At 40.4% G+C, this 26,006-nt stretch overlaps 3 protein-coding genes across 3 annotated transcripts; 2 read left to right on the forward strand and 1 right to left on the reverse strand.

Moving 5' to 3' along the window:
- Positions 1-709: 709 nt before the first annotated feature.
- LOC119409006 (SLC35A4 upstream open reading frame protein) lies at positions 710-909 on the forward strand (the record flags this gene model as incomplete). The annotated part of the gene is given in 1 exon segment (XM_037675868.1): positions 710-909. A coding segment is annotated over 1 exon segment (200 nt), but the record flags the coding sequence as incomplete, so codon positions are not given.
- Positions 910-1,343: 434 nt separating this feature from the next.
- Positions 1,344-2,597, forward strand: slc35a4 (solute carrier family 35 member A4). The gene has a single exon (XM_037675867.1). It carries the CDS (start codon positions 1,386-1,388, stop codon positions 2,361-2,363), a length of 978 nt encoding a protein of 325 aa, XP_037531795.1. The 5' UTR covers positions 1,344-1,385; the 3' UTR covers positions 2,364-2,597.
- A 12,209-nt stretch (positions 2,598-14,806) lies between these two features.
- Positions 14,807-23,612, reverse strand: cd74a (CD74 molecule, major histocompatibility complex, class II invariant chain a). Its single transcript, XM_037675625.1, has 9 exons — positions 23,524-23,612; positions 18,594-18,763; positions 17,246-17,343; positions 17,085-17,141; positions 16,917-17,000; positions 16,749-16,827; positions 15,040-15,240; positions 14,902-14,964; positions 14,807-14,817 (listed from the first exon to the last, which is right to left on the reverse strand). The coding sequence occupies exons 1-9, from the start codon at positions 23,610-23,612 to the stop codon at positions 14,807-14,809; spliced, it is 852 nt and encodes a 283-aa protein (XP_037531553.1).
- Positions 23,613-26,006: the final 2,394 nt, after the last annotated feature.

The following is a 26,006-nucleotide window of genomic DNA, read 5'->3' on the forward strand; positions in this document are numbered from 1 at the left end:
CTTTGTGACCAAATAGCTCAATCTTTTTGTCCATGTAGGCAGATTTTGATCATGACTGGATCATGTTCGTAGCAGTGGCTTCTTTACTGATCAGTTCCTACTCAGTTCAGTGGAGTGTGAAACTGGCTTCCCTGTGGACAGTGATACTGGTGTTCCAGCTGTTTCCAGTCCATGACTAGCTTGAGTCCTGCAGGAACATCCTAACTAATTCATTTGTACCTAAGGGTGATGGTATGAGTCTTAGCAAAGCAGTGACACATTAGATTAACTTGTACATGCTATTGTTTGAACTGATAGTCTTGGAACCCAAAGTTGTGAGTCCAGTGGACTTTTCCCATTGTTTTAAGGTTTTGACCATAAGTGCTGTCAAACAAATCATCAAATTTCATGCTTAATAATCCAAAATGTGTCAAACAAATGTCAAATAATGTCAAACAAATCCTTTTCACGCTGGCTAATTGAAACCACCAGCTGCAGTCGATCATGTACAATATGAAATATTGAGAAAATCCACACTAAAGACTAACTTCTGCCCCCAAATCTTGTTTTTAAAAATCTTTGAAGTTGCAGGTTCAATATAAATAATTAAAAGCCTCAAATACTTCATTCATATCCATGATGAGTGGATGTGAACCTCTAACAGCAACTCGTTACTCTTGACTTCTTTTTGCCGAGTCGGTACTGATATATTTACATTTGCTGCTCTTGTAGGGCAGCTCTGTGTTGGGGTCTCCGTTTCTGAAGGGCTTCTTGGCCGGCTATGTGGTGGCCAAGCTCCGCTCCTCGGCCTTCCTGGGAGTGCTGCTGGGAACAGCCACTGGTATTTACGCAGCACAGAACTACCAGGTGCCTAACGTTGAAAGGACCATTAAAGAGTTTATGAACGGACTGAAAAAGGGGCCAAAGTGATTTGGGTCGACTTCGTCTTTTTCAGTGATGGGACGAGCACGTGAGGGAGAACTGGATTATTCGTACACTTTTAACTGGGACCTCGAGAGGATCTTTTTTAACCACTTTTTTTAATTTTTTTTATTACAATTGTTTATAATTTAATTTGACACTGCTTGTCCAAAAAAATCATGTCAAATGTTGTGCCTTTAGGATTTTAGAGTTTTTATTTTGTTACAAATTGTAATCTGGTTGAGTTTTTGTTGCCTGGAGCAACTTTTTTTTAAAGTCTTTGGACGTTGAACTGGTGAGCTGCAAAAACCGACAACAACAAAAGGTACGAGTCCAGGCGTGAATTCTCTACGTCTTTATTAGTCAGTTTGAAATACAGACAATACAAGAAAATATTTAAATTTAAAAAGGAGTGAAGATTTATTTTGCACTAATGCTGGAATGAGTGTTTGTTAGGAATCAGGTGTTTTTGTGCTTCTTTGAGGATGATTGTGATTAAAAATGTAAGGCCCAGTTCCCTGACGAGGATTAAGAGACGCTGGGTGAGCAGGATTAAATGGGGTGTCCTCCTGGGCCTGATGGTCCTCATCTATGGTTCTCATGCGCCACTCATCGCCCTCACCAAGGTGGACGGTCGAGTCCCTTTCAACGCCGCCTCGTGTGTTCTGATGATCGAGCTAACTAAACTCCTCGTCTCTTTGCTGACTCTCTTCTTCACCAGAGGCACATCGACCCTGAACGCTCCTCCAGATCTGTTCCTCATGGCCCCCTACGCGGTCCCTGCTGTTCTTTACACCCTCAACAACAACCTGGTTGTTCTCATGCAGGCCTACATGGACCCGAGCTCCTACCAAATGCTCTCTAATCTGAAAATAGCCTCGACTGCCTTGCTGTACTCCGTCTGTTTGGGCAAAAGGCTGCAGCTGGCGCAGTGGTTTGCTGTGGGGCTCCTCATGGCTGCGGGGATCTGCCACAGCTACAGCAGCCTGGATCTAGAGGACCCCGTTCAGGCTGAAGCTGAAAAAGTTCCCAGGCTTCACATCACAGCTTGGGGGCTTTTTCTTGTGCTGGTGTACTCCTCTGTGTCAGGGCTGGCAGCAGTTTACACAGAGAGGGTCCTAAAGAGCCAAAAGTTGCCCCTCAGCCTGCAGAATCTCTACCTCTACATGTTCGGAGTGGCCATCAATGGGATGTCCTCCTTCTCGTACGCGGCGGGGGACAAAGGCCTCCTGGAGGGCTACTCAGGAGTGGTTTGGGTCATCATAGCGGGACAGGCAGCGAACGGACTCCTGATGTCGGTGGTTCTAAAGCACGGCAGCGGAATCACCAGACTGTTTGTCATTTCCGCCTCCATGCTGGTTAACGCTCTGCTCGCCTGGATCATCTTAGGTCTGCGGCTCACGCCTTTTTTCCCCGTACCTTGTGCAATGATTGGACTGGCAGCTTACCTTTATTATAGATAAAAGAGCATCGCACAAAGAAACTACGACACCTCAGAAGATCTTGTGACTAAACTCGGTGAGAATTCAACATGTATTTGTGTTAATGGTTCGTACCACAATTTAAAATACTAAATGTTATTTTAAGCCATGTTGACTGTTACAGGTAATTACTACCATGCTTTATCATCATATGAACTCTGGAAACAGCTGTCTGAAAGTCTTATATGTGCAAACCAATAAATTGTCAGAACCGTGTGTGATTTTTGTGAAGCAGATTATTTCAGTCATTCTTCGGGGGGTATCAGCTCAGCTATAGGATCCCCTCGCACAGCAAGAGCATCCTTTATTCCTCCAAGTACTGAAAAGTAAAACAAGATAAACTGTTAAATGTGTCAGTTTGCCTGCAGTTGTTTGACCGCCTGCTGATAGTGACCTTTACGAAGGCGTTTGTTGTCAGCCTGCAGTGTCTGGTTCTGAGCTGCTAAGTAGACGGCGTCCTGCACGGCGTCCAGGAGCACACTCCTGTACCTGCCCTCAGAAACCCTCCTCTGCTCCTCGCTGACCTGACGAAACACTTGGAACACCTTTCAGACACGAAGAGGAGATCAAGAATGTTGGGATGATGCAGCTGAAGAGGCTTTACACGAGTCATCGACTGCAGCAACAAGCAGCTGTCTAACAGAAGAGAAATGTTTATCTCATTTATTGATGAGACCTTTTAAAGGTTTTCTGCAATCAGTCGTCACAGCCTTGAGCAGAAAAACCTCATCATTGAATCCAAGATGAGAATTCTTTCAGTTGTTTGATACCTTAAGCTATTGAAAATGTTTCATCTTGAAACGTTTATTGGAATCATGTTAAAACTTCAGGGTTAAAAATAAAACACTGCTGCCCCCAGAAGTCTTTCCATTACAGCACTTTTCATTTTGTGTGAAACATTTACCATGTACAGTAAATTAATTAGAATTTGTAAGTGCTAAGTATTTTCAATGCTAATTGTTTTAGAAAGTTAGCCTTTTACATTTGCACGTCTGCATTCTGGTAGTTTGATAGTTAATGAATCTAGCGTGCTTTGCATGAATGCACGCTGCACTGAAAGCCAACATTTTAATGCTAAGAGTATGTGTTGAGGATGCTTCTCGGCTACTAAACAAATTTGAGCTCAATATCTGAAACTGAATTATCTACGCTTTTGGGTTTTCTAAGATCGATTAGACACGGACGCCATCTTGATCCATGTTGACTCCAAAAGTTAATCAGTTGTAGATGAACGTCTAATTATAATTTATGAAGGTTTAATTTGAACCAGTCTACTAGTTAGAGATATTTTGCTAACCGATGTACACCACCTTTTATTTTGCCACACTAAGGTGTTGTAAAACATGATTGTTCTGTGAAATCAAACACAAAAAGTGAACGTGGTAAGAAGTCTTTACATTTTGTCTTGATGCTCTCAGTCGTTTTTTATGGATGTGAACATCAAAACACTTCAGCCAACACAGAGCAGGAGTTCATAAAGGGGTGGAGGCCAGTTTAATGTCCCCAGTAGAATCAGAATCAGCCTGTTTGTCTTTGGACTGTGTGAGGAAAACACTGACCAACAGGTTCAAAGCTACAGAGCAAACCACTTCATTCTGCAGAGCTGCTGCCTCAAATCACAAGTCCTATAAATGTCTAAAGTTCACTGATTTACTCTGGATGAGGATCTCTTCAATGTGTGAGATTAAAATCGGTTCTGATCCAGTAAACTCACCTGCAGGCTCTCCTCCCTGAGACCGTGCAGTTCTGTTTGGTGTCTCTGGTGTTGGTCCTGCAGGTCTCTCTCTGCCTGCTGGGCCTCGGCACGAAGGGCCTCCACCTGCAGCACCAGGAGCCGCCTCTGTCTGCTCAGCACCTGCAGCTCTCTCTGAAGACTCTCTGCCTAGCAGAGCAACAGAAACAACCCGGGATGAAAACATTAAAAAAATGTGAAAATAATTCATTTGGAAACGTATCATTTGAGCTGACTCAGCATCCTGGACTGAGATGGAGCACAGACTCTTCTCACCGCTGGCTGCTCCTGCGTCAAGTCGTCCTCCATTTTTGCCACCTCCTCTTCAATTAATCTCGCATGATCCTCCTTAAGTTGCCTCCTCCGCTCCTGCGCGGCGTCGTATTCCAACTGAGGCTTGTTATTAAATTGGCAAAACAAATGTCTTATAAATAAAATAAATGTTCACTCGTACAAATCCTTTTTAGATGCTGAAAAGACTATTGATTCGAGCTGTTGACAAACAAGGAGGCTGCACGCATAAAACTACAAAAACTTGCCCTCCGACTAATAATTACAGCCTTCTCAAACAAATCCCTCAGCAAAATGTGCTCTTTACTGAGGATATTTAAAACACCTGACTTTTAAAACTCATGGGAAATATAGAGAGTAGCTAGAAAAAATATTTTTTCTGCAAAATTACAGTGGTGAGTTTAGCCTCTTTTTGGGGGTACTCAAGCACTATACATTTTAACTTAGCACCCCTGAAAAATGAAGTATAATTTTTTTGGGGGGATTTTTTTTTTTTTTTTTTTTGGAGTGGTTCAGTTCATTGCATTTATGATTAAATTAAACAAAATAAACAAATTTAAAAGGTAACGGATCATTGTAATACTTGGTTTGTTTACATAATGACTAATTGCTGGATGTCCGGACCCTGAGCTGCTGACTTTCAGAAACTGTGGCCCCTGAGCAGTTTAGTTGATTATTCTGCTTTAGAGGGTGGAGGACAGTTTATTCCATTTCCAAAACCTAAACTGAGTGTGGAAAAATGTAAAAGATGATGAAGATCTGTGGCCGACCTCATGAGCAGCTGAATACGACAGTGATAAACAGGAAGTACCGCATGTTCTTCTGTATGAAGGTAACTGCAGGTAAATCCTCCATTTTTGTCATAATTACATTGTATGCTTAATATTTAAATTAAAGGTTAATGATTAAAGCTAGTTGTGCTTTTATTTGTGTGTTTTGTAGATGTATTTTGCAACTTCTGGTTGCACAAGTTTGATGACCATAGTCTTTATGATCAGTTAAACTGATTCTGGACAAGGTGTTTATTAGTTAAAGCAGAGCACTACGTCTGTAGCATCATAGCACGTCTGTATTGCATGTTGCTAGTTTAGCGCTACTTCTTGGGCCGAGCTCTTTAAAATATTTATTGAATCAAGTGTTTACTTCTAGGTAAATGTAAATGTTTAACAACCTGTTAAAATACACCAGATTGCAGGAAATGGCATCTACTTTATACCAAAATTTCTGGTGGAGGTCCCCCCCCCCCCTTCACACACACACAAATTATTAATGCTTCTGACGCTAGTGGCCACCATGTTGTTCAAGCCAAGAGCCATTATCAGCACTGGGGGCTAAGCGCCCCTAAAGATCTAGAATCACCCCTGGTGTAAATGCTGAAGACAGATTGCTTAAACTTTCTGAGAAAAGTGTAACTTAATAAAGAAGCAGAACACTGACTACAATAAGCAGAACTCTAGCTAAAATCTAAAAGAAGCAGAGCACAAGCTAAAACAAGCAAAATGCAAACTAAAAGCTAAAAGTAACAAAACGAAAAGAGCAAGTCTTTTGCGATAATCTAGATCTAGTGAAATTCCATCTACAAAAGACTAGCTAAAAGCTTTTTGAAAAAGCAAAAACTAGCTCAATGTAGCATAAGGCACATTAAAGGTATAAAAATGTGACCTAGAAGATGGGCAGAATGGTTGTCAAAAGCCAAAAGAGATAAAAATACTAGCTAAAATTAGCAAAATGCTAGTTAAAAGTAAAACAAACAAGCAAAAAGTAGCATAATGTTAGCTAAAATCTAAAGCTAACAAAATGTAAGCTAAAAGCAGCTAAAGGCTGGCAAAAGATAAATGTACAATAACAGTAGCTAAAAACTAAAAGTAACATAAGGAAACAAAAATAGCTGAAGCAGACTTCAGAGAGGATTTCTTTAACAAAGAAAATTACGGATGTTGTTTACTTGTCGACTGAGCTGTGGTTTCTCTCCGACGGCTCCGCTCTTCAGCGTTTCTTCTCTGCAAGCATCTTTCAGCTGTTGGATTTTTTCTACTCTCTCCTGGACTTTCTCCACACTGCCTTTACCTTCTGTAAATATCAGGGAAAACAAAAGAACACATCTGTCACAGCTGGACTGTTTGACCAACCTACATTTTGAATCCCACCTTGGAGATGTTCCTGCATTTCTCGTCTCAGTCGATCCTGTAGATGTCTCATTGCTTCTGTGCTCTTGGTCTGCTCCGTCAGACGACCTCCAGAAATCTGCTCGTGGCTGTGTGAGGATTTATAACTCTGCTGAGGTCAACCAAACATGGAAGCCGTTTTGTTGCGCTGAGACCAACTACACTTTAACATTTGAACTGCACTTAATTGATGAGGAAAAAAATCTTAATTTAAACCTTGATGTTGTTTTTAATCTTCTCTGATTCTTCCCTCCTCCTCTCCCATGACTGCTCTCTTACTATCTGTTATGGAGATCACAGAAGGTGTTTTTAGCATCGCCTCAGTGTGACACCTCACCTCTGTATCGTAACAGTCACCTGCAGGTGTCGACTCAGCTCGGCCAGCTTGTAAATGTTGTGAGCTTCACTGCCCTCTTGAGACATGATCTTGTTTTGGAGATCCATGACGCCTTCACGGAGCTCTCGCTCCGTTGCCTTTGGGTTCCACCGACCATTTTTGGCTTCAGTAACCAGTCCTCTCACTTTCTGAGCCAATTCTAAAGCACAAGGAGCCTCATTGTTTAGAAGACCTGCAAAGAGAGAATGACCTGAGTTAATCTTAAAGGATTGTTTTTAAAAATCAGCAGCAATCCACTTTGGTATTGGCTCAAATTGGATCATGATTAGCTCGTCAATCTGGCCAGAATTGAACCATTTCTCCAAACTGGGGTTGTTCAGGGAGCTACGTATCTACAACAGGTAGGATATTAACTGTTTTTAACCTTTCCACAGAACTCCACAAGTTTCCGCCACAAGTCCAACACTTATATTTATTATTTTTGTCTAAGTGGCACTCTTACCTCGAGGATTAATGCAGTAGACCAGGAACGTCCTGCAGTTTCCTGTTAGGGCGTCTTTAAGAAGCGAGAGGAGGAGGTTGTTGCTGTCTGCAGCAGAAGAATTCAGCGTGTGGTCAAAAAACTTCACCAGTGGGCTTAGGCTGAAAAAATGTTCAACAAAAATATACAAGTTAAAAAATGGAGAGGAGAAGAGGCCTAAAGGGAGAGTCTGGTCCTTTTTTATATGGTGGTCTTTCATGTGGTTATCCAAGATGTTAGTGGAGGCTACGCTAATAGTTAGCTAAACCTGGGTCTGTTGTTTCCAATGGCAACAAACTAAACAAACAGTGTCCTGTGAAAGTGTAGAGGTCTAATATTAGCTAATGTGGTAGTGTTTCTTCTCTGGGGGGAGTGGTGGCACAGGGGCTAGGGGCATTTGGCTAGTTATTAGCCTAGCCTGGATGAAGACTTCCACCATTTTCTCAATACTTCGTGCTGTGTAACTGTCACAGCTGATGAGGAGCCGACTAATGATAAATGAATGAACAGAATACCCCTTTAGACGTAAACGTATAATATTAAGTTAGTCTTTAAGTCTGAAAAAAATGAAAATGTTCTCAATAAAGTTTCAGCATCTCTCAGGAAGTCGGTACATATTCCCATCTTCAGCGAATCTCATTAATTTGTATCAGTGTGCTGATTGTTGCAGGAAATGTTTCTATAAATGAGTAGATTTTACCCCCCGAAGAGATTTCTGTTTTTCAGTCTTGACTGACGTGACTGTGGGAGAGAATGAGGGGCCTGTTGGTGGGGGAGACGCTCCAGGAGGTTAATTTACCACCAAACTCATGCTGTAAACACTTTGTCTGGATCCATTACAAGCAGCTTTGTTATTTGCCAGGGGAAAAGGAAAAACCTTTTTGTCAGACAGTAATGATCCACAGCATACAGCAAGTCTTGTCACAGATCATTAAAAGATGTAAAAGGTGCAGCTAATGATCAAGTCTAAAAGCTCAGACCTATGTATTTGTATTTTTCTTTACATGTTAGTTCAAACTGATTGGCAACACCTTTTATTTGACTATTTTTGTCAGAAAATATGTATTAGATTAAAAAGTACCATTCACTGAAGGATGAAACTTGAGTAATGTACATACGGTAAGACAGTATTGCTCTGTATTACAAAGTAGTACCTTGATCTTTGATTGCAACGCTTGACTGTATTTTCTATTTTGTTCAGAGTCACGTGGAGCTTATTCCAGCCAAAAATACCTAACACGCTAAAAATTAGAATCCCCCCAAAATGAGACTTTTAGGTGAAAACTAGCATAGCTTTGATTCTTCATGGGTTCATGTAGATGACGGCTTACTGACTGACCCTCTGAGGTCCGTCCTGCTGGCTCCTCCTGCCAGGCTGAACAGCTGCAGTTTGCTGCGGCAGACATCCGACTCCACCTGCTCTGGACGGAGTTCCCACTCCACAACCACCGAGAACAGAGAGCTGCATCTGAAGACGACACACACCAGGACCAGCCCAGCTCTCAGAAGTTTGAAGACCAGCTGACTTTAAGACTCAGAAGGAAGAATGCAACAACCCAACCATGGAGGTTTGGGCTTTAACACTGGATTGAATCAGTTTATTGTAGATTAGAGGGGAGAGGTTTATTAGACGTACCGGCTGAAAACGGAGCCTGCGTTGGTTTTCATCGTCTTTCTGCATGTTTCATACATGTGTAAGGCTTCTTCAGCTGAACACACACACACTTCACATAAGCCTTCAACAACACTACAAGGGGAAAAAAGAAGGAAGCCTGATCATTACATTTTAATTAATGTTGGAAAAAATAAAGAAATGCTATTGTTATTCTTAAACCATGTGATATCATTTGGGATCAAACAAAACACACATTTCCCCTCCCCTGTCTGCTTCAGCATCCGAGACACTTCCATCTAATCCATGAGGCCACTCCTGATGACATTTGGACAAAATGACCATGAAGGTACTTAAAGGAAAACGGTCTATGAGTTACTGCAGAAGTTCATGCAACACTGTGCACCTTGACTGTTCAACATCAATACATGGTCAACATATTGAGCAGCCTGAGACTTGCACCACCGTGCTCCAGTCCCAGGTCAACATCTCAACTGAGTCTGGACTTCCAAGAGAAAAACAAGGTCACGACTTTTTCAATCACACAAAAAACAAACACACAATAATCTGCATATCAGAGGAACTTGACTGTAGAACGGTTTTACTCCCTTATTTAAAACACTTCTTTGTGTTTGCTTTTAATCCCTGTTGATCTTGACTTAAAATGTTTACATATATAAATATATATGTATATTTTATCAGACCCTTAATTTTGTTATATATTCACAAGTGTGTTACTTTTATTAGTGTGCATCAAACATACTCTTGAGATCCTGTTCTTCCTCCTCTCGCCCTTTCTTACGTTCATCTCGCCTTGCTTACTTCATCCTATTGCAGTCATCCAAACGTCCAGCTGTTCAGCTCATTCAGGAGATGATGGATGTGACTTTTGATTCTTGAGACACTTATGGTTTTTGACATATAAATATTTAATTGAGCTTTTTACTCCACTGGAAAATATTGGGGAATTTTCTGCAGGATAATGTGCAATTAGTAGTAGTGGTAGTAGCCGTTGTAGAACTATTACTATTAATAGTACTATTGGTAGTAGAACTGGAAGTGGCAGAAATGAAGATGTTGAGCTTCTCTTTAGGAGTGACAAGGATGGATAAAATAAGGAATGAGCTCATCAAATGTACAACACAAGTTTAACAACAACCTATCTAATCCAATACTACTACTACTATTACTATTATTACTGGTAGTAGTGATAGTAACAGTACTAGTACAGTAATAGTACTAGTATTGCAATTTTATTAGTAGTGTATATAACAGGTTTAGAAGTACTAACAATAGCAGTGCTGTTGCTCTATTACTAGCACTATTAGTAGTAATATTACTACACTAGTAGTTTAAGTACTGGGTAGTACTGTTACTATGCTTACATGCTTAAATTCCAGCTGTTCAAATACCTCTGCTTAGGCATATTTACAAGCGGCTTCAACTTTAAGCAAATTGTACTGCGTTTCATGTCGCTTGTTTTTTTGTTGTTTTTTTTTTTGCAGGAAAAAATATTTGCCTAGTTTTATTTGCATTTTACTTCATATTTACTTTCACATTTTATTAATGTATGAATATAAGTTTGGGGCGGCAAGGAGTTTGTATAAATGTTCCATAAAAACAACTTTGACCTTTGTTATTAGTTTTAGATGAATCGTACATGTCTCTTAATAAGCCTTAAAAACATCAGTGTGATATAACTCATAACTAAAAAGTGTAACTGCGTCCCACCTCCCGAGAACAGGATGTGTTGTAAGTTGTAAAGTGTCGTTGTTGAGGCTCAGAAGATCCGCTGCACTGCCGTCTGGGTAGAACTGTCACAGAAAGTCATCCTGTGAAACTTTAGATCAAACTGTGAATAAATGTTAACAAAGGGAGGACCAACCTGAAGAAACGACACAGAGATGAAGACGTCTGATGCAGCTTGTGATGTTCTGCGACCAAACAGATTCGTCAAAACCTAAAACACACTCCGAACTGTTAGACGGTCTAAAAACCTGACAGAGTTTGTAGCAGTCTGGGCTTTGACTGCACCTCTCGGATGATTCTTTGCTCCATCGGGGCCTCGGTCGCTCCACACGTCATCAGCGCTCCGTTAAATCCGTTGGAGATGGAGTCAAGAAGAGGCAGCAGCAGCTTGGACTGAAGATTCTGCACATTCAAGTGCAGAGTTTTTGTTTCGTGCATTCATTTCAAACTCTAGTGAACATGGAACAAACTGAAAGAGAAGAGCTACGGCATGTTTACCTCCATGTTGTCTGCTGTCACAACTTGGTCAAATGTGAATCCAAACGTATCCTAATAAAACAAACTTGTTTAAGCTGTGCAGCGTAACTTAAAACCAATCATAAGCTGCTGTTTTACCTCGTTTTTTGCTGATTTGTATTCAACTGTACTTCCTTCCACATCAATAACTACACAGTCTGTATTCTCTGTATATTAAAAAAAAATACATATTTTTTTTAAATTTCATGTTCAGATCACAAAAACAGAGTTTTGGGTTTTCTTTACCTGGGTCTGTGGTGAGAACAACTCCCACTCTCACTGCCTCAGCTCCTTCACACATCTATCAGTGCGAAAGATCGTCAGAAACACAAATAAATCCGTGTTTGTGTGCCTTTTACAAGTTGCAGGAAATATACCTACAGGTGCGTCGGTGTTCATGGTGTCCATCCTGTACTGTCGGCCTGCACGGTTTCTAAGGCTGACCCGGATTTTATTACAACAGGCTGAATTATTAATGAGGAAGAGTCTACTTTCACTGCTTTCAGCAAACAGCCTTAAAATGTAACAAAAATAAGGTCACATCTGGACTTACTGGGGCGTGAAAATGTGTAGAAAAGTGTCATTTAGCTTTACTGTGTCATATAAAGATGTATAAAATAAAGAATTGTGAATTTATATGAAGTTTAAGTACTTGCCATACAATGTACTGGTTATTTTTCCACCTATGTCCTGTCTTCAAACAATGATTTTCAATAACAGGAAAAAAAACAGGCTATACGTTCTAAAATCACAGAACAATATTGGTTTTAGATTTTCTACATGTTCAGAAATGTGTTATATCTGAATTCAAGTATATTTGGATATTGTCACAATTAATTAAGATATAGCCTGGTTGTCACATTGTCAACAAAAATGTGATGTAAAACACTAAGCAATAGCATCACACTTGTATGTAAATGTACATTTATTGTAAATAAATACTGAAAGACAGAGACAGGAGATGTTAAAATATTAAAAATCTGTAACAGACGCGTAGCGATTGATTCGTTCTTTAAGTGTTTGTCTTCATTTGTGTGCCTATTTTTATACTAAATATGCATAATATTGCTAAAATTAGAAACATCTTATCTAAAAATAACTGGTTCATGTACTTGTCATGTGTAGACTGGACTATTGTAATGGTTTGTTATCTGAGTGTCCAAATACGTCTTTAAAAAGTCTTCAGTTGATCCAAAATGCTGCTGCCAGTGTCTTAACTGGAGTTAGTGGGAGAGATCATATTTCTCCAGTTTTAGCTTCTCTCCACTGACTCCGTCAAATTCAGAATTGAATTCAAAATCATACTTCTAACCTACAAATCCCTCAACAACCTAGCTCCATCTTACATTACAGATCTTATTGTTCCATATTTTCCAAACAGAGCACTTTGCTCTCAGACTGCAGGCTTACTCGTGGTCCCTAGAGTTTCCAAAAGCAGAACGGGAGGAAAATCTTTCAGTTATCAGGCTCCTCTCGTGTGGAACCAACTTCCAGTTTCTGTCCATGAGGCTGACACATTGTCCAGTTTTAAGACTGTCCTTTTTGATAAATCCTATAATTAGGGTTGGCTTGTTATGTATAGGTTTAGACTACTACAGGACAAATTGACCTCATGTCCTTAAATTAATTGTTAAAATTGAATATTTTTCATTTGATATTATTTCTATCTTAACGTGTGGTTCTTGACCTGCCATTGTGTATCTGTTGTTCAGCGCCCTGAGACGACTTGTTTGACTTGGTGCTGCATAAATAAACTGAATTGCAAATCCAGTTTCCTTCCACAGACCAAAAACATGCATGTTAGGCTGATTGGTAACTATAAATTGTCTCTAGGTCTGAGTGAGAGAGTGAATGGTTGTTTGTCTCATTTGTCTCTATGTGTCCCTGTGATGGACTGGAGACTTGTCCAGGGTGTCCCCCGCCTCTCACACAGTGACTGATGGACATGGACACTAGTGACCCCCGCAAACCGAAAACGAAGCAGGTAAAGATGATGGATGGATGGAATTGAAAATCTATGAGTTCCTGTCTTACTTTAACTGCTACACTAAAATATTTATTTTATTTTACAGGAAAAACATACAAGGATCCCCCAAAAAAGTACAATAGGAGGTTTGAATGGAATCTGAAATGTCTGAATGTAAAATAATGAATGTTTTAAGTTTTGAAAATGTGTTTTACAAAATATAAGATTTTAAAATCTGAATGGAAAAAAAACGTTTCAGCAACTCGAGGGGATTTATGATAAGCAAATATTTTAACACCTGTTGGTTTCTGCAAGAAAAGGTGGGCAATCGTGTATGTGTTCTGCCTGTTAGCAAAATATCTCATGACCCAACGGACAGATTTTAACGAAGCTCTAAGAAATTAATGATTAGATGCATGTCTTAAAACTGAAGCTGACTGCCACAGCTAATCAAATATGGTGTGGTAGTAGCAGAGAGTCACTGAAAAACATACCGTTAGTAAATGAGTCTAAAGTCCTGCAGTGTGAAAGCCCTCTCACACACACACTTCCCACAAGGCTACCTGGGCCAAACACCACTGTTCTTTTTATAATAAAGGCAGTTCAGTGGTTTAATTTACATAATTATAGGTGATTAAATACTAATTAAGGACATTCCAATCTATTTTAGGGTAAAAATTGGTGGCATTAGCTCTAATACTGTAATTTACTGATAAAATTCAAGTTCCAATTTTCACAAGTGCTGATACAACAAGTGGAGCTCAAAAAATAAGACGTCAACCAGAACCAGGACTGAGCGCTCAGAGTGAATGAATCAAGTCAGACTTGAGTTTATTCAGACCTCATTTCATCACCAGCTCTAATAATCATTTCATCTGTGGACAACAGGACATGTGTGAACCATGGAGTGTTGTAGAGAAAACTTTATTTGAACTTCTTCATACATACATGATAGAAGAGCCTCTCTCGTGTTTACATCCTTTAAAAAAGGTCGGTTCACCCATTTATGAGAACTAAACAAAATAATTCCCTTTAACTTTGAAGAATCCTCCGACCTGTGAAGACTGGTCTCTGTGAAGTATCAGAGTTACAGCAGACTGTTCATGCTTTCATTCCTAAATATGATTTTTACTATTTATCTCACAAACGCCCACTTTCTCTTCATGACGTTAAACAGGTCGCTAAAATCAAAAGGCTGAAAGACTCAAATCCAGACTGGTAAAAGTGGACACGTCCAGTGAACCGACCATTTAAAAATACAAACACATAAAACACTCACAGTTTATTATATTGAATGTTGCTTAAATGAAAACACCCAAATTAAATCTGTAATTAAAAAAAGACTAAAATTATCCATGTTAAAAGCACAGTTGTAACAAGTCTCTTCTGAATGGATTGAAGCAGCCAGCAGGAATAATAAGATGATTACATGGGAGTGCATTAAAAGGTGAAAGTCCATCAGCATCTAATTTTAAATACCCAACTTCACACGTCTGAGATTGGGTGGAAAGAAGAAACGCCTTGCTCCATGTTCAACTTATTTTTTCCCTGCAAAACAACAAACATGATGTATTACAACGAAGATCCTTGCAAATGTGGCGGCAGTACAATAAGAAAAAATTAATAACGCACCATCATCAAGAGAGGTTGCCTGCATGAGGCTGGGTAGGGCCATTGTGCGAGGAAAAACTGCACCTGCAAACACAAAACAGGTCAGCTTGCTTGTAATAGTTTTCAGATTCAAAGATTTTGTTTGTGTGCGTCTGCTACCTCTGCGACAGTCGGGGCTTCCGCGTTTCTGGCTGCCCTGGATGGGGTTGCCGAACTCGTCCACACACCAGCAGTAGCCAGTGCCGCTAAAGCACTGCGTGGGCAGGTAGCGACCCTGCTCATCACACCGGGGCTTAAAGGTCCCGATCCTGTGTGACGTGGGCGACGCCTCCATCTGGCATTTGGTCTTTATCAGAGAGGCTGTCCGAACATTGAACAGTTACAGAGTAATCACTGCTGACTGTGCTGTTGGAGTGTTTCCACAGCAGATTGATTATCCAACACGCAAACTCAGTGGGTTTTTAAAAAGCCAGAACTGGGTGCACAAGTTTGAATTTATTCACCATGATCTGAAGGTGTGCTGACCCAGTTACAGTAGTCCCTCACTACTTTGCGGTTCGACTTTCGCAGACTCGCTCTTTCTTGCCTTTTCCAACGATTGTCAACTTTATTATTCACGTGATTGGGACAGTACGAAATTAAAAGTTAACAAAAAATATATACTTCGGACAGGCGCCACCAATTTGTAGTTTTCTTTCAATAAGCCTATATTGTGACGCAGATCAAAACTACACTACCCAGAAGTCAGAAGTGCTTCTGGCCGCTTTCTGCCGAAATGGAGGGAAAGTTTTGCAATGCAAATCTATGCTATCTATTAAGTTCACAGAATTGGAAGGAAAGCTACAAATAATCCTGAAGCTATCCACGTGCACATCAACCTGGTGGGGCGGTGGGCTTCGTCGCTGCGAGGTAGGTCTGTAGGACCGGACCCAAGCCCGACCAGAATCGAGCTGCTGTTCTGCAGAGCTGGTGAGTAAAATATTGTTGTACTGTACATTACATATATGTATGTTGTTAAAATGACGTAAGTTTAAGAGTTTAGAACATTACAAGAGTGTGGGAAGGCTTTATAAAACCTTAAAATATTTATATAAACACTAATATAAATATAGTGTTCCTATTTTGTAGTTTTTCATCTATCGCGGTGGTGTTTGGAATGTAACCCCTGCGATAATCAAGGAACTACTGTATAAGCCCCAGCTTCCTCAAGCTTGATGGAAAAGCCAAACGCCTTCTGGACCAAAGTTTTATGGTCAGATGGGACAAAGATTGTGCTGATTGGCCAAACTGGTTTCTAAAAGAACAAGCAAATGTTAGTGGACTGACTTGAACCCTATTGAAATTTCTTGGACAATACTTTAAAGCCATTTCTGTCCCAGGAAAACAACTTAAGTATCTAACTCTGGCAGTTCTGCCAAGTTGGGCGACCAGCATTACACCAGAAACTTGTTGATGGGTACAAAACAGTGGTGCAACCTCAGTTGGACCTGGGACCTCGAGTACACAATTTAGTTCCACCTCATGTACCATATGTGATGTTAATGACAATAAAGAATCTTGAACTTGAACCTGCTAATGAACATTTAGCCGAATATTAGGAGGGGGGGGGGGGTATGCATATATTAGAGCCCAAATGTATAATTTATAATTTAAACTCTGTGTGGATAAGAAAAATATCCACATTGAGTTCAAACTTGTGCACCATTTCTTGTTTTTAAAAATCAGTAAAGTTGAATGTTCTCATTCCAAAATGAATGAATCACCCAAGCCTCCAAATTAATAAGACATTCATGCCAGTGATGAGTGAATGCAAACTTTTGACCACAACTGCATGTAAAAATGCATTAAATACTAAAAAGAACAGAAACCTGGCTGAGGGGAGGGGGATGCTGGCTCTTGCTGGGCCATCTGGAAGATCAGCCAATGGCGCATCCACGACTCAAAGCTCTGCAGAGGGCGACGAGTTAAACAGACAGTTAGAAGCTTTGTTCCGTTTGATTTTAATTTCATTAGTTTCCACTAACGTGCAGCTTCACCTTCCACTCGCTGTCATTGACCTGCTGCTTCAGTTTCTGCAGGTTGGTCAGGAAGGTCTCGTTGAACCGCGGCAGACTGAAGTCCTGCTCACGACAAGTCAAGGCTCAGCTACGGCAGCCAATCGATGCACAAAACAAAGCCATGCAACGGGTTTAAACGCAGCATACCTTCATAAGATCCATCAGCTGTTTCTCCACGCTGACGACAGCAACATCCTGTATGTTCTGACCGGAGCAGAGGAGTCATATGATGCAGATTAACAAGCTTTAAATGTATCTGATACAACTATAAGACATGAGGTTTTTCTGATGTGTGGCCATGAACTTACAGTCAGGGGTGTCTCAGGTTTTTCAGTGTCCACTTCGGTGAACTCTGTCAGCAGAGGCAGGCTGCTCATGGGGATGGCCATCCTCGCCGGGCCCACAACTGTAAAACAGCAAGAACAAACCCACCCCAGTCAAAGTCAGCCATGAAACTTATCGTTTTATCAGACAAACCTCGAAACAAAGCTCAACATGAAAACAAGTTATGCAAACACGAGTGAAGCTGGGCAAAACTAAGTGGCAGCAGAACGGATTAGCAGCAACCAACCTGATATTGGTTCTGATCGTTTTGGACATCTGGACATTGTTTTTAATGTTTTTTAACCACAAAAGCAACATTTTAGGATAAATTATCAACTGCTGGAACTACTAAGCTTACCTCAGAGGCAGCGCTTAATTTGTAACCCAAACGATGCTGGAACGCAAATAGCTAGTGTGGGTGGGGTGGGAGTGTTGGGGGGTTCCTCCTCCAGAAAATTTTGAATAAAGTAGATGCCATTTCCTGCATTCTTGTGTATTTTAACATCTATGTTTACTTACATAAGTCTCACTCCTTGTATGAATAGAGCATGCTCCGCTTGTCGATTACTATCTTCATTGCCACTGCCTTCACGTGCTTCAGTTCTCGGTAGTTTAGTTGTACAATGAGAAGACTTTTTAAATCAAAGTAAATCGGACCGTCTTTTCGACTTTTTGATTGCTGTTATTTTGACAAATTGGCACCGTTACGTGATGCACCGTACATAACGTGACTACCCATCAAACATTTCTCTCGTATTTTTAAGAAATAATCAAAATTTTATTAATAACCCACTTAAACTGTACAACTGATTTGAAATTTAGTTGTGCTGTTTAATAACATTTTTGATTTTTAAAAAAAATAAAAATCTGCAATGACTTTAGACTTTTAGGGGCGGAGATTTTTTTAAGGGTAGAGGCGGAAATGCTTTACTTGAAGCGGCTGGCAGCGTGTATGTGATATTAAGAAGCTCGTAAGTGGCTGTTATATTTAAAATTAGTGTTTATGTACTGGTAATTATTTTCAGATTACATATTCAATATAAGTTTTATTTGTTCAAGACAGTCAGTTTTGTTCATAACTTTATTATTAGTAAGCCTTACCGGATCCAAGCAAACAGTTACCGGAACGCACCCTGTCAAATAAGAGCGTTCCCGGCTCAAATTAAGCCCTGATCAGAGATCACCGCTCAATTAATTTATTACAAGAAATGTTTTAATTTCTCCATCTAGTTTTAAGAACAACTTAAAAAAACTATTTTCACTTCTTCCTCCACCCAAACCACCACACACACATACACAGATGCACACACGTAATTTTTATTTATTTTTTACCACGAGATGCGCGCGTCAGCTGTTTCTCCATCCTCTCAGAGTTCCTCTGCAGCGTGTGGATCTGCTGCTTCTGATCAAACACCATGTACGCTGTGAAGACCTGGCTGGCTAAAAGCAGACACGCCAGCGTGGTGAGGCCTGCAATCTTCAAGGCCCGGCTGTTGGAGCCTCTGAAGTATGGAGGCAGAGAAATATAATCTCTTAAAGAAGATAAAACAGCAGGAACAGGAGGACAGTCTGACTGAGAGGGTGGGACTGGCAACAACAGGCAACATGAAGGGAAGAGAAATTAGACGTGGGATTTTACCCTCCTACTTACTGAGCTTATTAAAGTGACCAAGGGGGGATTTTTCTTAAAAATCATGGTGTGTGAAGATGTTAACAGGACTCTTTCAAACTGACTCTGGACAGTCCTGGACAAAAATAGACCCAGTGTGTTGACTAACACGTACCCAACACACTAACAAAAATGTTCTGTTGGGAAAACTTCAGAAATAACACCCGTGTCTCCCTTCCTCTGTCACTGAGTTAAACATTTTTTTAATTCATTCATTTACGTTACAAACACATATGGAGAATTTGTCAACAAAAACAATGAAATAAGACAACAAAACTAGAGAGGAAACACATCCATGCTATTTATTTACACTCTGTCAGTAAATGCTGGTGTGGAAGAAACTAAGAGCGCATGAGCGTGTGCCTAACGCAATAAAATTTAGGAATAAATAAAACAAAATCAATAGGGAGAAAATTATAGCTAGCCTATGCAAGATGACAACTGAGAAAAAAAACTACCGTAATAATCATAATTTTCATCTAGTATTAAAATCACATGAGCTGGTGCCAATTCAAAATCATACAAGGATAAAGATATATTCTGTAAGAATATGTGCACTAAAGATTCAGACAAATTTATTAATAATAATAATAATAATAATAAAATAATATGAATTTGTTGTGGGTGGAACAGTGGATCAGTTGGTAGAGCTGTTGCCGCTCAGCAAACAGGTCGCCCCAGTTCAAATCCCGGCCGGGGGCCTTTCTGGGTGGAGCTTTCATGTTCTCCCTGTGCATGCGTGGGTTTTCTCTGGGTACTCCAGTTTCCTCCCACAGACCAAAAACATCCATGTTAGGCTGATTGGTAACTCTAAATTGTTCCTAGGTGTGAGAGAGAGAGAGAGTGAATGGTTGTTTGTCTCGTTTGTCTCTGCGTCCCTGTGATGGACCTGTCCAGGGTGTCCCCTGCCTCTCACACAGTGATGGCTGGACTTCAGCACCAATGACACCCCCAACCCAAAAAGGAAGAAGTGGGTAAAGATGATGGATGGATGAATTTGTTGCTTGTTTTTTACATTAAATGGAAGAGAAGGAAAATAAATATTAATACAATCAGTGTCCATGAAAAGGCATGCTAAAAGTATTGGTTTAACACTGGGTCACTTATTCTTTTGCACAAAGTTACAAGTTTTAATTATTTATTTCTGTTTTTTTATTTATTTTTTAACTAAAGATTACATGGGAAAGCACTATAAAGCAATCTTGGTAATTTATTTTTGAGAGTCAATAACCCATTTTTAATTTACTGTTCCTTTATGTACATACATGTTGCTGACATTGTTGCCCATTTTAATGCTGTATTTGTTCGTTTTTTTATATTTTCTTCCCTTGATGAATTACTTTATAAATTGCTTCCTTTGCCACTAATGTGGAACACCTTATAACCAAAGTTCAGAAAACAATATGAGTAATAAACAGAAACAATATTATTATCAATATGACTGTGGTTGGCAATGTTACAAAAAGAAATACTGAGAAAAAGCCTAACGTTTACTCTTTTTGTCCTGCTGTTCCAGCCAATAGCATGTGAGCATCATTTGTTACCAGGCAGATTACACCTGCTGCTACAACACTTCTGAATTTTTAGAATTCAATGATTTTTTTCTCATACCAGCTCACATTTGCATGTTTATGGTATGAAATTCAGACTCAGAGCCCAGATCAAGAAGTCAAATAATTAATGAGTATATAAATATCCATATCCATCCATCCATATACATATATATATATATATATATATATAAATAAAACAAATTGTGAATAAAAACTGAATGCAATGATGTGGAGATGGCAATGTCAATATTTTATTTGTAATATAACATAGATGACAGATCAAAAGTTTAATCTGAGTAAATGTAACATTTTAAAGGAAAAATATGTTGATTCAAAATTTCACTGTGTCAACAAATCTCAAAAAAGTTGGGACAAGTAGCAATAAGTGGCTGGAAAAAGGAAATTGAGCATATAACGAACAGCTGGAAGACCAATTAACACTAATTAGGTCAATTGACAACATGATTGGGTATAAAAAGAGCTTCTCAGAGTGTCAGTGTCTCTCAGAAGCCAAGATGGTAAGAGGATCACCAATTCCACCATTGTTGCGCAGAAAGATAGTGCAGCAATACCGGAATGGTGTTACCCAGCATAAAATAGCAAAGACTTTTAAGTTATCATCATCAACCGTGCATAACATCATCAAAAGATTCAGAGAATCTGGAACAATCGCTGTGCGTAAGGGTCAAGGCCGTAAAACTCTACTGGATGCTTGTGATCTACTGGATGCTCGTGATCTCCGGGCCCTTAAACGTCACTGCACCTCAAACAGGAATGCCACTGTCAAGGAAATAACAGAATGGGCTCAGGAATACTTCCAGAAAGCATTGTCAGTGAACACAATCCACCGTGCCATCCGCCGTTGCCAGCTGAAACTCTACAGTGCAAAGAGGAAGCCATTTCTAAGCAAGCTCCACAAGCTCATACGTTTGCACTGGGCCAGGGGTCTTTTAAAATGGAGTGTGGCAAAATGGAAGACTGTTCTGTGGTCAGATGAGTCACGATTTGAAGTTCTTTATGGAACACTGGGACGCCATGTCATCCGGACCAGAGAGGACAAGGATAGCCCAAGTTGTTATCAACGCTCCGTTCAGAAGCCTGCATCACTGATGGTATGTGGTTGCATGAGCGCTTGTGGGATGGGCAGCTTGCATGTCTGGAAAGGCACCAATAATGCAGAGAACTATGTTCAGGTTCTAGAACAACATATGCTCCCATCTAGACGTCATCTCTTTCAGGGAAGACCCTGCATTTTTCAACACGATAATGCCAGACCACATTCTGCAGCAATCACAACATCATGGCTATGTAGGAGAAGGATCCGGGTACTGAAATGGCCAGCCTGCAGTCCAGATCTTTCACCTATAGAGAACATTTGGCGCATCATAAAGAGGAAGGTGCGACAAAGAAGGCCCAAGACGATTGAACAGTTAGAGGCCTGTATTAGACATGAATGGGAGAGCATTCCTATTCCTACACTTGAGAAACTGGTCTCCTCTGTCCCCAGACGTCTGTTGAGTGTTGTAAGAAGAAGGGGGGATGCCACCCAGTGGTTAAAAATGAACTTGTCCCAATTTTTGGGGGATTTGTTGACGCCATGAAATTTGAAAACAACAGATTTTTCCCTTAAAATGATACATTCTCTCAGTTTAAACTTTTGATCTGTGATTTGTGTTCTATTCTGAATAAAATATTAGATGTTGGCACCTCCACATCATTGCATTCAGTTTTCATTCACAATTTGTTTAGTGTCCCAACTTTTTTGGAATCCGGTTTGTGTAAATTATATATATATATACATACATACATAAGTTAAAAAAATGTATGATGAAGCAGAATTAATTGCAGCTCAAGTTCAGCAGTCTGACAACTGCAGGAAAGAAACTGTTTCTGAGCCTGGTGGTCTTGCCCTGAATGCTCCTCAGCCACCTGCTTGAGGAGAGGGGCTGGAACAGACTGTGCAGGATGAGTGGAGTCCTTCATGATCGGAGCACCCTCCCCCTGCATTGTGAAGTGTAGATGTCCGAGGTGGTGGAAAGGCTGCTCCCCACAGTCTTCTGTGCAGCCTTAACCACCCTCTGCAGAGCCATCTTCTCAGCAGCAGTGCAGCTGCCGTGCCACACGGTGATGCAGTTGCAGAGAACGCTCTCCACCACACAGCAATAGAAGCTCCTCAGGAGAGAGCTCCCAAGTCCAGCTCTCCGCATCTTCCTGAGGAAGTAGATGCTGGTGGGTCTTCTTGACTAGACGGGAAGTGTTGGCTCTCCAGGTGAGGTCATTGGATATATGCACCCCCAGATACCTGTAGCAGGAGACCACCTCCACAGCTGCTCCTCCTATGTGTAGGGGATGAAGAGGATCCTTGTCCCTTCTGAAATCCCCCACCATCTCCTTGGTTTTCTTCACAATGATGCAGAGATTATTGTCTCTGCACCACTGTACCAGATGTTCCACCTTCTCTCTGTATTTAGACTCATCATTGTTCATGATGTGTCCCACTACTGTTGTGTCATCTGCAAACTTCCCTATATGACAGCTGGGGCGTCTAGCCGAGCAGTCATATGTCAGCAGAGTGAACAGGAGGGGGCTCAGCACACAGCCCTGGGGCGAGCCAGTGCTGAGGGTGATGGAGGAGAAGACGATGTGGATCCTGACAGTTTGAGATCTGTTGATCAAGAAGTCCAAAATCCAGTTCCCCAGTGTGGGACTGTGGGACTTTTAACACAACTATTTGAGACATATGGTGTAAAGAAGTTAATAAAGTTTTAATAATCAAAAGGTAAACTTTGACCAGTAGAAGTGACGTCACTAGTTGTTAGGCAGACATACTGAATTATTCAGTCAGTCCAGCGAATATTTTGATACTCCTAAAACTAGCTAATGTATATGTAAAATATTAACGGATATAAGTAATAAAAGCTTAAGTATAATTAAAAAAAATCTAAAATAATAACTAAAACTCGCCACATAGCACAAGCTGTTTAATGCTCAGTTTGAGGGAAATAAATAAATAAATAAATAAATGCTAGCTTCCCCTCACCCTCTCGGAGCTCCAGGGGCCACCAGGGCTTCTTCACTGCCCGCCAGGCTGCGTCTCTCCTGGGGAGCATCATCTGAACCGTCGGTCATCCCTGCCGGAGGTATGTCTCAAGTTCTCCAACAAAAACAAACTGAGGAACGGTTCAGCTTCTGGAAAGCAGATATCATCCACAGAATGAGGAAGGAGCACTAAGTAACCAGGTTCCAGAAAGTTTCTCTGACAGCATCACTGTTTGAAAAAAATTAAACTCTAAAAATGAGTGGGCGGGATCTGAGCTCTGATTGGTCAGATTTATCAGCATCACGTGTTGCTAGAGGCAGATTACAGCAAGAAGAGCCTGAGTTAGTTCATGTCAGGCATGCCTGGGGTTCTGTTTAGTTTTTTTTTTGGTCTGATGTTTTTATTGTTTGTGCCAAGTGCCAACATGCTTTGTGCAATATATTTTACTTTAGTTTTAATTGTCCCTGAGAAATACTTTACTTTTGCCACACAATTTCAAATGTTTTCTCTTAAAAGAAAGCATGAGAACTAATAAAAACCAAAACATCTATAGCTGTACAACACTGGAATAATTTGAAAAGTAATTTATCTTCAAATTCACTTGTCTTTCCAATTTTATAAAGTTTTATTTAAAAAAAAAAAAAATTAACAAAAAACACCTTAACATTTATTGGTATTTGTTACATTTTATTGGATTATTAATCTTTTAATATTTTATCCACTGTTTACGTCACAAAACAACAAAAACTGGGTGGCTTTTTGGTGTTTTCCAAGACAAGGAAACGACTGTACAAGCTTGACGAGGACGTTTGCGCATACAATAAAAAATTAGTAATTTTTTAAAAGTTTAGAGTTCATTTCATTTTCTAATAAACCAAATCATTATGAGATTTTGTGGAAATGAGTAAGGATCACTTCTCGCAGAGATCCCCCACTGAAGAGAAATGAAAATAAAAATAAAAAAACACAAACCTGTCAGACCAGTTGACAAGAACAGGAAAAAGTTCAGAAACATCTGTACTGATTTTGTTTGCTTAAAATTTCCAATATAATGACTACTAAAAAGATGAATATGTCAATATATAAATTAATTTTTGACCAAACTTCTAATTGGTTTTCAGCTAAAACAAATTAAAGTTAATTTTCCAATAAATAAAAGCCTGAAGTACTTAAAGGGACTTTACAGGTACTTTAGTTCAATTCAATTCAAAAATACTTTATTGATCCCAAAGGGAAATTAATTGTTGTTGTAGCTCATCTTGTTTCATTAGAGTTGTTCTAGATGCCGATGGCTTTGGGCAGGAAGGATTTCTTGTAGCAGTCTGTCCCACAACAGATCTGAAGAAACTGGCTTCAGATGCCGATCCGTCAACGCAGACCCAGCAGACCAATCATCTTCTTGGGCAGCAGGACTGTCTGAATGCTGGCAGAACTCCTCCTCGAGCAATAGCCTTGCAGCAGCCTGCCGAGCCCCTCGTTGCTGCAGACTTTACTGCAGGTGCCAGGGGACGATCTTGGTCCTCCCGCTGTCACAAGCCGTGTTTCCCGCTACCTCCGAGATATCTGTGGTCAGGCACTCGAGCACAGCCTCCAGGTAGACGGTAATGCATCCATGACACCTCCTTTTCAACTCATTTGGGATTTGGGGCTGTAGATGAGGTCTTATTTGAGCTTTTGAGATGGTAATCAGCAGCTCCCAGTTGTAGAAAACCACCTTGTTGTCATGGTTACGCATAACAAATGTCCAAATGTGAAAAAGGTTTCAGTAAAAATTCTTCTAGCGACACAGCATCTGATATCAGAGGAAGTAATTAACTGAAAAAAGTGATTTACATCCAGAAAAAAATTGTAATTAAAGTTTTCAAAAGCAAAATCTCAGAATGAATCTAAGAGATCTACTCCAACATTCTGCCACCAAGAACGGCGCAATTCTGGAGCCTGAACAATTGTCGTAGCTCATCCTGGTTTCATTCAAGAGTTGATAGATGCTGATAGCTGTGGGCAGGAAGGATCTCCTGCAGTGAATCCAAAAAATATGGCCACAGATACTGATCCATCTACCTACCAGCTTGCTGTCAGATCCGGCGGACCTCTCTCTCCTACTGGGCAGCAGGACTGACCGGATGCCGGACAGAATTCCTCCCTGAGCGATGGTCATTCCTCCCAGCAGTCTTCCAAGCTCCTCGTCACCATGAACAGATGCCGGGGGATAGTCCTCCTGTTGTCACGAGCCGCGCTTCCCACCAGCTCCAGGATCTCGGCAGTCAGGTACTCAAGCACCGCTGCCAGGTTGATGGGGATTCGTCCACGGCACCTCCTTTTCAACCAATTTGGGATTTGGAGCTGTAGCTGAAGTAAATGCACTTTTGAGATGTTAATCAGCTGCTCCTGGTTGTTAAAAAACACCTTGTTGCCATGGTTACGCATCATAAATGTTCAAAAGTAAAAAAGTTTCAGTAAAAATCCTTCCATCTGCACATCAT

The sequence above is a fragment of the Nematolebias whitei genome, chromosome 4 (genome assembly GCF_014905685.2).
Source record: "Nematolebias whitei isolate Nwh7 chromosome 4, NemWhi1, whole genome shotgun sequence".
Classification (NCBI taxonomy): Eukaryota; Metazoa; Chordata; class Actinopteri; order Cyprinodontiformes; family Rivulidae; genus Nematolebias; species Nematolebias whitei.

Coding starts and splice junctions, on each gene's coding strand:
- slc35a4 (XM_037675867.1), top strand. CDS start 1,386: ATGATTGTGATTAAAAATGTAAGGCCCAGTTCCCTGACGAGGATTAAG.
- cd74a (XM_037675625.1), bottom strand. CDS start 23,612: ATGACCGACGGTTCAGATGATGCTCCCCAGGAGAGACGCAGCCTGGCG. Junction 18,764..23,523: donor GCCCCTGGAGCTCCGAGAGG/GTGAGGGGAAGC, acceptor TCCATACTTCAG/AGGCTCCAACAGCCGGGCCT. Junction 17,344..18,593: donor GCTGACGCGCGCATCTCGTG/GTAAAAAATAAA, acceptor GCTGTTTTACAG/TTGTGGGCCCGGCGAGGATG.